The following is a 14029-nucleotide window of genomic DNA, read 5'->3' on the forward strand; positions in this document are numbered from 1 at the left end:
CCTCCCCCCATACCTTACGCCATCACAACAGTGTCTTCCCAGCCTATGTGTATCTGCAGCATTCCAGCAATACCTGCATTAACCCATTACTCTCGTAGTAGGTAGGATTTCTCCAGGGCTGAGGAAATTTGTAGGCAAGCTCTCTGTCACTGCTACATTATCAGCACTTGGGTTTTGTGACAGGGTCTCCATATGTAGCCTAAGTTGGCCTGGATCTCTCTCTCTTTTTTTTTTTTTCTTTTTTTCTTTTTCTTTTTTTCGGAGCTGGGGACCGAACCCAGGGCCTTGCGCTTGCTAGGCAAGTGCTCTACGCTGAGCTAAATCCCCAACCCCTGGCCTGGATCTCTTGATCTGCCTGTCTCACCTCTACGATGCCAGTATTACAGACACCTGGTACTTTATATCTAATATCAAATCCCCAGTGTCTCTAACTATATAACCTATAACGTGCCCAATAAATTTTGTGAATTAATACAGGTAACTGTAATGTCAGCTGGAAGTGATGTATTAAGTCTTGTAAGGCGCACCATCACGGAGGCAGGCACAGTTCCCTGTTTCACAGATGAACTGAGGCTCAAAGAGTTTGCAGTTTGCAGGGGCCTTTTAAGGCTGACCTATCCTCCCTTTGCCTGCAGGTTGCCAGCCAGATGCCAGTGCCGTCGGCCGACCCGGCGCGCCCCCACGCGTGCCCAGACTGCGGCCGCGCCTTCGCGCGCCGCTCCACACTAGCCAAACATGCGCGCACGCACACGGGCGAGCGCCCCTTTGCGTGCACGGAGTGCGGCCGGTGCTTCTCGCAGAAGTCGGCACTGACCAAGCACGGTCGCACCCATACAGGCGAGCGACCTTACCAGTGCCCGGAATGCGACAAGCGCTTCTCCGCCGCCTCAAACCTGCGGCAGCACCGGCGGCGTCACACGGGAGAGAAGCCGTACGCATGCGCACACTGCGGGCGGCGCTTCGCGCAGAGCTCCAATTACGCGCAGCATCTGCGCGTGCACACGGGCGAGAAGCCTTACGCGTGCCCGGACTGCGGACGAGCCTTCGGCGGAAGTTCGTGCCTGGCGCGCCACCGACGCACGCACACGGGCGAGCGCCCGTACGCATGCGCCGACTGCGGCACGCGCTTCGCTCAGAGCTCGGCGCTGGCCAAGCACCGGCGCGTGCACACGGGCGAGAAGCCGCACCGCTGCGCCGTGTGCGGCCGGCGCTTCGGCCACCGTTCCAACCTGGCGGAGCATGCGCGCACGCATACGGGCGAGCGGCCCTACCCGTGCACGGAGTGCGGCCGGCGCTTCCGCCTCAGCTCACACTTCATCCGCCACCGTCGCGCGCACATGCGGCGCCGTCTCTACATCTGCGCGGGCTGCGGCCGAGACTTCAAGCTACCCGCCAGTGCCACAGCCGCCACGCCCACCGAGCGCTGCCCGGAGTGCGAGGGCAGCTGAGCCACGGCGGGGAAGCGAGGGGCACTTGGGACTTGCACCTGAATTGTTCCTTCCATGCCTGCACCTGGGTCGGGGTGCTCTGGGACTGGGCGATAGGGAATGTCCCACCGGGGATCCCTAGAACCATGCCTCGTCCCCAGCTACATTTCCTTGGCCCTTCTGAGTGAATAAAGTATTCTATCCTCACTTCACGATGCCTGTAAGTGAGGTGGGTGGGAAGGGGAACACTAGGTATAGAACCAAATGGGGCTATAAAATAGCCTGGAACTCGGAGACACACACACCTGGCTGGCTATGCCTCAATCTCAGTTCTGAAAAGAGGCATAAACAGGACATGTTCTTGACTAGATTATTATGTTTTGCGGTCCTTGAGGGTCGGTGTGGCAAAGGAGAGAAATGGGGCTGTGTAAATAGGTTTAAGTACTTCCTTATGTAAATACACTAGTGCCCCACCACCATTTAATTTTCTTTAAGATTTATTTTTATGAGTACACTATAGCCATCCACAAGCCATACCAGAAGAGGGCATCAGATCCCATTACAGAGGGTTGTGAGCCCCCATGTGGTTGCTGGGAATTGAACTCAGGACCTCTGGAAGAGCAGTCGGTGCTCCTAACCACTGAGCCATCTCTCCAGCCCCATTTAATTTTTTTAAAAGATTTATTTGTGGGGCTGGGGATTTAGCTCAGTGGTAGAGCGCTTACCTAGGAAGCGCAAGGCCCTGGGTTCAGTCCCCAGCTCCGAAAAAAAGAACCAAAAAAAAAAAAAAAAAATTTATCTGTCTTCAGTCACACAAGAAGAGAGTATCAGATCTCACTACAGATGGTTGTGAGCTACCCAGTGGTTGCTGGGAATTGAACTCAGGACCTCTGGAAGAGCAGTCAGTGCACTTAACCACTGAGCCATCTCTCCAGCCCTATTTAATTAACCTTAAGCTGACCCAGTACTCACTATATACACCAGGCTTGCATTTTCAGGAACCTTCTTTCTGAATTCTGGGATTACAAGCGTGCACCTTGCATCACCACAGCTAGCTCCAAACCTCATCTCCACTTTTGCAGACAGCTAGTGAATGGTACAGCAGGAAATAGACCATTGGTCAAGGAAACTGATGATCACAGGATTTAGGGGAAAAAAAAAAAACAAAAAAAAAAAAAAAACACTTGCAGAGGATCTGGGCTCCATCCTAAGCACCCATGTGGCTTAACAGCCATCCATAACTCCAGTTCGAGGGGACCCAAAGCCCTAACTTCTGACCTGGTACACAGACACATTATTGGCAAAACATACACACAAAAAATAGTTTTGGTTTGTAGCCCAAGCTATCCTCAAACGTATGTTCTTCTGTCTCAGCCTCCTTAATGCTGGTGTCACAGGTGTCACAGTATCCAACACCATGCCCCAAAGTAATCTTAAAAAGTAGGAAATGGGATGGGGGCATGAGCCATGGTTATGTGTGGAGGTTAGAGGGCAACTTGCAGGAATTGGTTTTCTCCCTCTACCATGTGGATCTCTGGGATAGAGTTGGGACACTGGTCACTGGACCATCTCATAAGCCTGGAAGTAATATTTGATAAGTGTGTGGATTTGTATAAATGAATGCAGGCGCCAGCCAAATCAGGAAGATTTGGAGCTAGGGTTAAGGCATTTGTAAGCTGCCTCTGCAAAAGCATTAAGTGCTAAGTGTGACAGTGCACGCTTTTAATCTCGGCACTTGAGAGGCAGAGGCAGATGGATCTCTGAGTCCAAGGTCAGCCTGGTCTACATAGCAAGTTCCAGGTTAGCCAACAATATGTAGAGACCTTGACTTAACAAAGACGAGGAAAAAAAAAAAAGACCAGGAAGTGCACTTAAGTGCTGAGCAATCTCTCCAGTCCCCAGAAGATTTTTTAAGATTTGTCTTGGAGAAGGAAAAGGAGCTGGAACTCCAGAGAAAATCAGAGAGGGGGGTTACAGATTTGATCAAATACAGGGACAAAGGAGGGGATAAAAGATAAAAAATTAAATGTTATAATATTCAGTGGGCAGGAATGTAAAACAGCCATTTTTAATCAGATGAATTCTTTTACCTGGGAAGGCATGAAGGGTCATTAGAGAAGGAGGCAGACAATCACCACATCGTGACCACTGGTTTCTCATCATTACCTCACTTTCTGGGAGGACTCTTAGGTGCCTCAGGGGACATAATGTGCTCACACACCATATCAACTGTTCACTCAACACCATCTAGCTAGAAAGGAAGAACAGAGATTGGCCAGGTCAGAGAGGTGGGTGGTCTTTCCTTGTACACAGGGACCAAGGAACGGAAGCTGTATTCTGTACTTATCAAAGACTTGCAGCCCATATTTACTTCCTGCTCTCTGCTTTTGCAAGTTTTAAATTATGAAAAGGCAGAACAGCAACTGTGAGTTACACTGGACAGAGCCCTGCTTCTCTGCAGGATTTGAGATATTTTGTCTAGGTTCTCAAGAAAAATCCAAACATTGTTGCCTTACGTTATTTTAATGAGAGAGAAAACACCAGGCCCAGATCTATGACTTAAAAAAGACCAGACTAGCACTGTTTTTCTAGGTGGAAGCCTGGTTTCCCAACTCAGAGGCAGGGTCTCCAGACCCCACAGCCTCGTTTTCAGAGAGGGTCCCACGGGGCAAGTCTGTGTACTTGCAGGCAGAGCCCCGGGACAGATGGACTGGGTAACGTTGGCGGTTGGTGTCCATTTTGGAGATTACTGCTCGAGGTAAGTCCACATGACAACGGGCTGCTAATGCCACCAGGTAGATGAGGACGTCACTAAGCTCCTCCTGAAGGGCTGCTCTCTCCTTTGGCTGCCATGCCTGAGGACCAGGCTCTGCGTCAGACTTCCACTGACTAGGAAGAGAACAGATATACAAGCTTACTAGTTTCTTGGGCCTGTCTATAAAGTTTCACACTACCACAGCCCAGAAAAATCTCTCCAGGGATAATCTACTTGCCTGGGCCCTGGGCAGAACCATGTGTGTTAACGGATAACAGCCAGACCCCCCATGACTTTACCTCAGCCACAGAGTGACCAAGAGAACACTTGCTGAGACACTCCGAGGTTCAGTTCTACTTTTCACTAGTGCTAGCTGCTGTCACTCCATACTAAACCCCGGACCTGAGTCAGTGCAGGAATTCACCTTCCTGTTAACTCCTCTCTACCCACTTGCTCTCCCACCCAAAGCCACCATTACCTCTTCTGTTTGTGGTCACTGTTCCTTCTACTATGAACACCACCCCCCATCCTCCTAGATTTCCCTTTCTTGATACTTCGGTCTCAATTCAGAGCTTATCATCTCAGAAACCCTTTCTCTCTCATCTGCTTATGTAATTATCCCCTTCCCGAGACTGACTCCTGTGTACCTCAGGTTTCAGTCTCCCTGTGGCCGAGGACGACCACCTACCTCCCCAGCCCTCAGCCTCTGCCTCTCAAGCCCTGGGGTTACATCACACACCACCACATCTGACTTGATTTTCCCTTAGCCCTTGTCAGAGTTCCAGATCACTTAAAACTCTTCTTCTACCAGGAGTGGAGGCTGTGTGGTCCACGGCCTCCCAGCCTTTGTTATAGATAACCTAGCTCACAACTGATGCTAACTCATCTGTACAAAAGGAATGGCCCACCCTCAAGTGCATTTTATATGCCCTCTAGACTTCATCCCACAATGGCTGCCCAGAGTTAGGTCCACACCAGCCTGCTCACTAGCCTGCTCTAATCCAATTTTCAGGTGTCCAATCTGCCCTGCAGGCACAGAAATCTTTCTGCTACTGAGGTTAGACCAGGCCTTCTGCCTGAACTCCAACACCTTCTAACTCCAATCTTATCCGCCTGGGCTTGCCTCACACCCTATCTTCCACAGTTCCCACTTCTATGTAAGGCCTACAGTGGGCTAGATACTTGGGCCACAAAGAGAACAAAAACAGATACAAAACCCCCCCTTTTCTTGGGAAAGCTAATTTTGAATTAGATTCTCCCAGAATCTAACTTGCCCTTTCTCATCTCACTACTACTTTTTAAAGGACAGATTTATTTATTCTGCAGATAGATGTAAGTGCCTGTTTGTATGGGCACTATGTATATGCAGAGCCTCCACGGCCAGAAGAGAGTGTGGGATCCCGTGAAACTGGAGTTATAGGAGGTTGTAACCTGGCACAGGGGTGCTGGGAACTGAACTCGCACTTCTGCAAGGGCAGGAAGTGCTCTTAAGCCCTGAGAAATCTCAGCAGCCCCACTGCCTCTGCAAAGGAAGTTCCCTGTCTGGCAGGCTACCTTTTAAAATTCCTTATTTCAGCTCTACACAGAGGTAAAATGCTTGTGACAACTGTCTGCCACCCCCAACACACACACACTCACTCTTTTTCCTTTGAGACAGGGTTTCTCTGCATAGCCCCAGCATCTTGAAATCCGCTGTAGAGCAGGCTGGCCTCAAACTTACATATCCACTGCCTGCCTGACTCATGCTGCACCACTACAGCCCTGCTGACTGTTCTTAGACCTCAGTCTACCTCACTGTTCTACACTTTCATTCTCTCCCTGGAAACTTCCTGGCACCCTACAGGGACTGTGGCCCTTGTGACTTCAGCAGCAGCACAGAATACAGCTGTAAGGAAAATAAAACAAACCCCAGTTTTTGAGGCTCAAATACATTCTCTCTCCACCCCCAAAACAGCCTCTTCCAGGAAGCCTCCCATCTACTCACAAGAGTTCTGCCAGCTCGCCCACTTCTCCCACCAAGGCTAGGAGCAGGTTCCGAGGCTGGTGGAACTGTTCCCAGTCCCGCTCAGCAGCAAACTCTGCATGGAGGCGTCGGCTGAAATAAAGGAGTGGAGGTTCAAGTCTCAGGGTTAGAGGACAAGATGCAGGTACCCAGCATACACCTATAAGGACACAGGCCTAGGAATCTTAACAGTCGATTTCTTGGATGTCCTTAAGTTACTACCTTTTTTTTTTTTTTTTAAAGATTTATGTATTTTATGTGAGTGCACTGTAGCTGTCTTCAGACACACCAGGAGAGGACATCGGATCCCATTGCAGATGGTTGTGAGCCACCATGTGGGTGCTGGGAAATGAACTCAGGACCTCTGGAAGAGCAACCAGTGCTCTTAACCACTGAGCCATCTCTCCAGCCCCAAGTTTCTACCTTTTAATAAGACTTTCTTATTGTCAGGAAATAAACGTGCCCCTGTACAGATTTTACCCTCAAGTCAAATTTAGCAACAACACCCTTTATTATTCCATTTTTTTTTTACTGCTAGTTCTTCTGGTACTCAACCTTAACGCCCCTATTCCCGCACACCTAGGTCTAACTAAATCACAGGATGTAATTTTGAGACATTGCCCACTGAGGCCTTCCTTGACATTCTGCAAGGAAAAAAAAAATAAAACATTTCTATGCTTCAGCTTCCCCTGTTCAACTGCCCATCACTCCTAGGGTGCAGAGGTACTATCCGACCTCTGTAACCTCTCCAAGGTTGTACTAAAAATTGGTACTAACATGCCCAGGGGCGTCACCCAATTTCCCTGGCTTCAAGTGCGCACTGTACACATAAGGTTTGGCTGGGCTCTCCAAAGAACTGCCAGGAGGGCCTGGGTGGACATGGGTATGTTGTTCTTCTTGTGGACCACGTGGAGGGACCCTCCCCACTACAACAAAAAGGTCAGTATCTCCAACCGAGGCTGGACAAGGACTGCTTACATGTCCTCAAGCGTGGGCTCTGGGCTGAAGCTGAACGGGCCGGCAGCAGCAGAGTCTTCTTGCCCCCCATTACCGCACACACCGGTACCAGCTTGGGACATTCCGCCCACCAGTCCCAGCCGCGCGGGAGCAAACTCCGCGCCACGTTCAGAGCCGCCTCTAGGGTTCCGACCAATCACGGTTTCTCTGTTGCGTCCCCGGGGCGGAGCCGGAGGGGGACCCAATCATATAGACGGATTTTTGCTACGCACCGCCTCTTCTCCGGCCTAGACCAATCTGAAGGGAGTTTCAAGTGTATTTTCGGTGCCCTCGAGTTCTTTCGCCCAGGCGAAACTCTTAAAGGGAAAGGTACGAAATCAATCTGGGAAAGAGACAGAACAGAAGCCTAATGTGACGTTGTTTGCTTAATGGGCGCCAGATGGCGCCAAAGTGAAATAGCAGACGCGGAGGAGGCGGGTCCACTCAGAGCAAAAACCCTACAGTTTGTGCGTGGTCACTTAGTTACGCTGTTTAAGGTTCCAGTCTTCACACAATTTGAAAAAGGTTGATGAGAAAAAGTGCAGGCTTCTAGAGAGGAGGAGAATCCAGGCTTTGTAACCCATTTCAGCGTCCTACCCCAGTGGATTCCAATGATTGGAAGCAATTGATCCATCCTTGTCCTACAGGGAGAGGAAGACATTCCTCCTCTTTACCTACAGCATAGAATACATGACACCGCAATTGGTGGCAGGTAGATAGGGTATGGCCGCTGCCCCATGGGTGACTATAACAGCCTTACACAATGCACAAGAGGACACCAAACTCGTTTACATAGGCTAGTTTTTGAAGCATTTTTTAAAAGATTTGTTTTATTTTGTTTGAGTACCCTGGAGCTGTCTTTAGACACACCAGAAGAAGGCACAGGATCCCATTACAGATGGTTGTGAGCCACCATGTGGTTGCTGGGAATTGAACTCAGGACCTCTAGGAAGAGCAGTCGGTGCTCTTAACCACTGAGCCATCTCTCCAGCCCCTTTTAAAGATTTTTTTTTTTTTTTTGGTTCTATTTTTGGAGCTGGGGACCGAATTTTAAAGACTTTTTAAAAGACTTGTTTTTTATTCTCTCTCTCTCTCACTTCCCCTTCTCTCTGTCTCTTTCTCCCTCCCTTACCCCCCTGCTCTGTGTGTGTGTGTGTGTGTGTGTGTGTGTGTGTGTGTGTGTGTGTGTGTTTCCAAGTATGTCTTTGGACCACTTGTGTGCCTGGTACCCAGGGCATCCAGAAGAAGATGTTAGATCCTGGAACTGAAGTTACAGACACTGTGAAATGCCAGTGGGAACTGGGAATAAAACTGTGGTCCTGGGGTTGGGGATTTAGCTCAGTGGTAGAGCGCTTGCCTAGGAAGCGCAAGGCCCTGGGTTCGGTCCCCAGCTCCGAAAAAAAGAACCAAAAAAAAAAAAAACAACAACAAAAAAAAAAAAAACCAAAAAAAAAAAAAAAAAAAACCAAAAAACTGTGGTCCTCTACAAGAGCAGGTGGTCTTATCTTTGGAGCCATCTTTCCAGACAGGTAAAATTTTTCTTCCTCAAGATCTACAAAAAGATTATGTGTATGCATGTGTGGGTATGTGCATTGGGTGTGTGCACATGAGTGCAGTTGTTGGCAAAGGAATCTCCTGAAGCTAGAGTTATCAGTGGTTCTGAGGTATGAAACCCTGATCCCTGAGCAAGAGAAGCAAAACTATTCTATACAGTGAACTCACTGTAGACCAGGCTGGCCTCGAGATCTGCCTACCTCTGCCTCCCGAGTGGGCCCCCCCATTGCCAGGCAAGTAACAAAGGTTCCCAACTGCTGAGCTGTCAGCACAGTGTTCCCTTTCCCGTTTTTAAAAAGTTTTTTTTTGTTTTTTTTTTGTTTTTTTTTTTTTTTTTTTTTTTTAGTGTGAGTACTGTTGCTGTTTTCAGACACCAGAAGAGGGCATCAGATCCCATTGCAGATGGTTGTGAGCCACCATGTGGTTGCTGGGAACTGAACTCAGGACCTCTGGAAGAGCAGCCAGTGCTCTTAACCACTGAGCCATCTCTCCAGCCCTCCCTTTTCAATTTTTAAGGGTTCCAGAATTGAACCCAGAGACTTGACTGTGCTAGGCAAGTTCTGTACCTGGTCCACAGAGCTACCCTAACGCTTTTCAGATTTTCCAATCTGAACAATCACGGAGTCACTGACCATGACAGGAGTGGAGTTACTTGAGAAGAAGGGTTGTTTTGTTGGTGTGATTGGTTTGAGTTTTTGAGGCAGGATATCACCCTTAACCCTGGAACTCACTACGTAGCTCTGGGTCCTGTCAAACTCATGCCAACCCCCCTGCCTCGCTTCCAAGCACTGATATTACAGGCCCCAGGCACGGCGCCAGCTGTTGATGTGTGTGGCCAGCTGCACAGAGGGCTGTTTGTCAATTATAGTCACTCTTCCTGTTCTTCACTTCAGAGAGGGCTTGCATTTTTGTAGAAATGAAAGAAAAAGGATGGGGAAGAAAGAGTCAGATGGTAGACACTGAGATCAGAGAGGAGGCTGGGTGTAGCTCAATGGTAGAGGTTTGCATGTAGGAAGCCTTGGGTCAAGCTCTAGCACCAAATTCCTAAATAAATCCCAAAGGTGTAGTGATTCCCTGGTACAGAGGGATCCTCTGGCAAGCCAGTGCATATATCTAAAGAAACAGAGGCATGAAGGTCATGCAGTTCTGTTTGTGACCGTGAGAAAGGTGAGAGCTCTCAGTACCGAGGCATGGAGGGCTGCGTACACAATGGGCATTGTTAGCAGTTCACAGAGTGCGAGCCACAGAAACAATTCTGAACTGGTTTAAACAAGGCAAGGGAATCTGAAGCAAGCGTGGGCATTCCTGTAATCCTTATCACCTGGGAGGCTGAGACGGGAGCATCAGAAGTTCAAGGTGAGCCTCAGCTACACTGAGACAATTTAAAGCCAGCCTGGGCTACTTGAGACCCGGCCTCAGCGACACAGAACAAAAAAAGAACAGTTTACTAAGTAAACAAAATTTGTTATAAGGGCAGAAGAATGACTCCTGGGTAAAGATTGGCCTGGGGAATGGACTGGATGGCGGCAGGAGATCCAGCAGTTCACAAATCTAACCACGGCAACCCTTAGGAGGAAGGTAATGTGGTCATCCCTGCTTTACAGAGAAGGAAACTGAGAGATTAAGCCACTTAAACAATTAGTAACGTAGTAACGCCAGACTCCAAACTCCTCCCTTTCGCTTTGAAGGCTGTGTTGTTGGTACCCATGCATGCAGCGCCTGCACAGGCCTTGGACTTGATCTTCCACGCTGCCTCACAACCACAACTAAAAACTCTGTGAAAAGATTGGTGCTGGGCATGGTGGGGCGCCCCTTTGGTCCTAGCATTTAAGAAGCAGAGGCAGGTGAATTTTTTTTTTTTTTTTTAATTTGAGGCCAGCCTGGTCTAAATGGTGAGTCCAGACTAGCGACGTCATAACTTGTCTAAAATAGAAAGGTGATTGGTTAGTTGGGTTAGCAGGGTGTGATGACTGCAACAGGCCCCCCAGACCTTAGCATGACTGACTCCATTCGGGCTGCAAAACTTAGCAAGTAAACAGTACCACCGGGGCTGGGGATTTAGCTCAGTGGTAGAGCGCTTACCTAGGAAGTGCAAGGCCCTGGGTTCGGTCCCCAGCTCCGGGGGGGGGGGGGGGGGAACAGTACCACCTGCCAAACTGAAACCGGAGGCCTAATTTGGTGGAAAAGTCCATAGACCTGGGGAAGTCTCTAAATGTACTAACCTTTCTCTTTGGCTTCTGCAGTTCTGCTGCTTGCTAACCGTTCTTGTTAACTGAGGTCTGTCAGCCCAGGATATGTTTTCTTGTGCTTAAAAGCTCACCCTACCTGCCACTCTGGGAGCGCAGGCTCCAAGTCAGGAGGCAACAAGTTGTTCTGCCTCAAGAAGTAGAACACAGTAGCTGTGTGGAGCTGGGACGTTGAGTGTGGTACCTGCCCCATCTGCAGGGTCCAGGTGATGGATGCCTGTCTTAGTTGTCAAGCTGAAAAACAAACGGAGCACTGTGCTGTGGTCTGAGGATAATGTAACCATTCCTTCCATAACTGCTGTGTGTCCCTGTGCGTGAAACAGAGCAATTGCTGCCCTCTGCGCCAGCAGGACTGGGTGGCCCAAAGAATCAGCAAATGAGAGGTGGTAGTGGCTCTCCTGGTGTGGTTGGTGACCCTGGACAACCTTGCCATCAAGTTATTGGACAAAGACTGGACACTCTGGGGATTCATTCTTCAGATAGAGAGGATGTGTGCGGCCTTTGAGACTCATCCAAGGCATGGTTTATCATTTTGTCTGTTTGATTTTGGGAAATTGTCTACAATTCAGAAGATAATTTATTAAAAGTCTCAGGGCTACACTGGGATCCTGACAAGTCTTTTTTTTTTTAAAGATTTATTTATTTCATGTATGTGAGCACACTGTCACTGTCTTCAGACACACCAGAAGAGGACATCGGATCCCACTACAGGTGGTTGTGAGCCACCATGCTGTTTCTGGGATTTGAACTCAGGACCTCTGGAAGAGCAGTCAGTGCTCTTTTTTTTTTTTTTTTTTTTTTTTTTTTTGGAGCTGGGGACCAAACCCAGGGCCTTGTGCTTCCTAGGCAAGCGCTCTACCACTGAGCTAAATCCCCAACCCCGCAGTCAGTGCTCTTAACCACTGAGCTATCTCTCCAGTTCATACACTGGGATCCTGGACACCCAGTGTAGTTGCTGGCTGGCTAATAAAGACTATAGACTATGGGCTGAAGCCGATGTCTGAGCAGTGTTCCCTGCTTTGGGGGGTACCACCACTGTGACACACACTTGTAATCTCATTGTGGCAAGAGTGAGTCTGTGGCCAGCCTGAGCTCCATAGTGAAGATACTTTTTGTGGGGGTAGGGTAGGGGACAGGGTTTCTCTGTGTAACATACCTGGCTGTTCTGAAACTCACTCTGTAAACCCGGGTGTCCTCAAAATCAGAGATTTGCCTTCTGGGATTAAAACTGTGCACCATGACTGCCCAGCTGTGAGATCTTGTCTTAAATAGAAAAAGCCCACAATATTTCCACTACATTGAGTGGCGTGCGGGTTAGTAGGCCTTAACCCTTGGCATCATGGTCAAGCTTTCTAAGTTGCAGAGTCGCACAGTTTTAGCATTTAGCTTCTGGAAGGTAATAAGAGCCTTTGTTAGTCAAGCCCCTTTCCATCGATCTTTCTCCTTTGTTTTTTAAACAATATTTATTTAATGTATACAGGTGTCTTGTCTGCATGTCTGAGAACAGGCTGGTCCTCAGAAGAGGGTGTCTGGTCACCAGGGACTTAAATAATGAACTGCCATGTAGGTACTGGGAATCAAACCCAGGTCCTCTGGAGGAGTCTCAGGGGTCATCTCTGTATCCTCCCCAGGAGACCCCACCTATAAGTGGGTCTGCAGTGGGCACATGGAGGTTGGAGGACAACTTTGTGGAGTTGGTTCTTGCCGCTCTGGGTCCCAGAAATTGAATTCATGTCTATGGGCTTATGGGGCAAGGGCCTGCCCACAATGAGCCATCTGTAAAGCACCTGGCAGAAACATCCATGGTCCTTGGTCCACATCAGCATCCTCTGAAGAACAGGCCGGTCCTAAACAGATGGAATGGGTGTGCATGTACACGTGGCCCCATTAGCTGGTCTTATTCCCAAGCCCTTCCCTCCACCCCTCATATCCAGTTGGTTTTCTCCAGTCTTCTTAGCCATGCTGTGGCAGCGCGGCCGACCTAGGCTACCTACCTAGTCTCCCAGGAGATTGTGTCTTTTCACAGCCAGGGTGACTCTCCCACACAAGCCAATGAATATTTTACAATGTATGGCTTGGGTCAGGCAAGCATGTCCAGGCCTACGTCTCTCTACTGCTCTTTCCAGGCTGTCTTGCATAGCCTTCCCTTCTGTTCTGTCCGTCATTCTCCTATAAGCACCATTTTCTCCCTGCTCTTTATCTCTCTTCTCCTCCAGAACCTGTTTGTTCCTGGGCTTGTTTGTTTGTTTGTTTGTTTGTTGTTTGTTTCTCAATACAGGGTTTCTCTGTGTGTAGCCCTGGCTGTCCTGGAACTGTGTACACCAGGCTGGCCTCAAACCCAGAAATCTGTTTGCCTCAGCCGTGCTGAATGCTGGGATAAGGTGTGCAACACCACCTGGACAACTTGCTTGTTTGAAAAAACTGAGTGTTTGGTTTGCCTGTCTGTGTACCACACATGTGCCTGGTGCCCACAGGAGTTACATGGGCCGATCAGAAAAGGGACACTGAAGGATGAGTTCAGGCTTCTCAGCAGGAGGGGGATCAGTTCTGAATGAGCACCAGAGCTTCCCAGAAGCACGCTTTACTAATTGTCACACAAACAGCAGTTTAGCAACTCAATTCCTACATACCACAATATCTTGTCAGAGCTAGGAGATGTCCTGAGGAACCATTACACAGGCATTAGAAGATTCCAGATGTGCCAGGAGTGTCTTATGACTGAGGTTATGCTAAAGTTCTGAAATTCCCAAGAAAGAGCAGCCCCATAAGTTCCAGAAAACAATTACTGATATTTACAAGAGATTACTTCAAGGCTAAGTGGCCATCACTCCAGAGTAAACCCTAGGTGCAGTGGCTTTTCAAAACTTCTGCTGCATCCACGGAGGTCAGAAAAGGACATCAGATGCCCTGGAACTGGAGTTATAGCAGCTGTGAACTGCCATGTTGGTGCTGGGAACTGAACTCAGGTCCTCTGGAAGAGCAGCCAGCGATCTTTCTGAGCCATTTTTCCATTTCCATGTGTGACACTGTTCCCCCTGTCACCTGCTGC

At 48.9% G+C, this 14029-nt stretch overlaps 2 protein-coding genes and 1 long non-coding RNA gene across 4 annotated transcripts in view; 2 read left to right on the plus strand and 1 right to left on the minus strand.

Moving 5' to 3' along the window:
• Zfp771 (zinc finger protein 771) overlaps positions 1 to 1634 on the plus strand; it is an 11035-nt gene extending 9401 nt beyond the window's left edge. For both annotated transcript variants that reach the window (NM_001400761.1, XM_087559942.1), the window contains 1 exon segment: positions 636 to 1634. In NM_001400761.1, coding sequence (NP_001387690.1) covers positions 636 to 1448 — 813 coding nt within the window. In that variant the 3' untranslated portion in view covers positions 1449 to 1634.
• A 2300-nt stretch (positions 1635 to 3934) lies between these two features.
• Dctpp1 (dCTP pyrophosphatase 1) lies at positions 3935 to 7316 on the minus strand. Its single transcript, NM_138892.1, has 3 exons — positions 7163 to 7316; positions 6167 to 6277; positions 3935 to 4316 (listed from the first exon to the last, which is right to left on the minus strand). The coding sequence occupies exons 1-3, from the start codon at positions 7261 to 7263 to the stop codon at positions 4016 to 4018; spliced, it is 513 nt and encodes a 170-aa protein (NP_620247.1). The 5' UTR covers positions 7264 to 7316; the 3' UTR covers positions 3935 to 4015.
• Positions 7317 to 9646: 2330 nt separating this feature from the next.
• On the plus strand, positions 9647 to 11593 carry LOC147996974 (uncharacterized). Its single transcript, XR_015652595.1, has 3 exons — positions 9647 to 10090; positions 10207 to 10312; positions 11180 to 11593. It is a non-coding gene; the product is annotated as an uncharacterized LOC147996974 (long non-coding RNA).
• Positions 11594 to 14029: the final 2436 nt, after the last annotated feature.

The sequence above is a fragment of the Rattus norvegicus genome, chromosome 1 (assembly GCF_021556685.1).
Source record: "Rattus norvegicus strain SHRSP/BbbUtx chromosome 1, alternate assembly SHRSP_T2T, whole genome shotgun sequence".
Classification (NCBI taxonomy): Eukaryota; Metazoa; Chordata; class Mammalia; order Rodentia; family Muridae; genus Rattus; species Rattus norvegicus.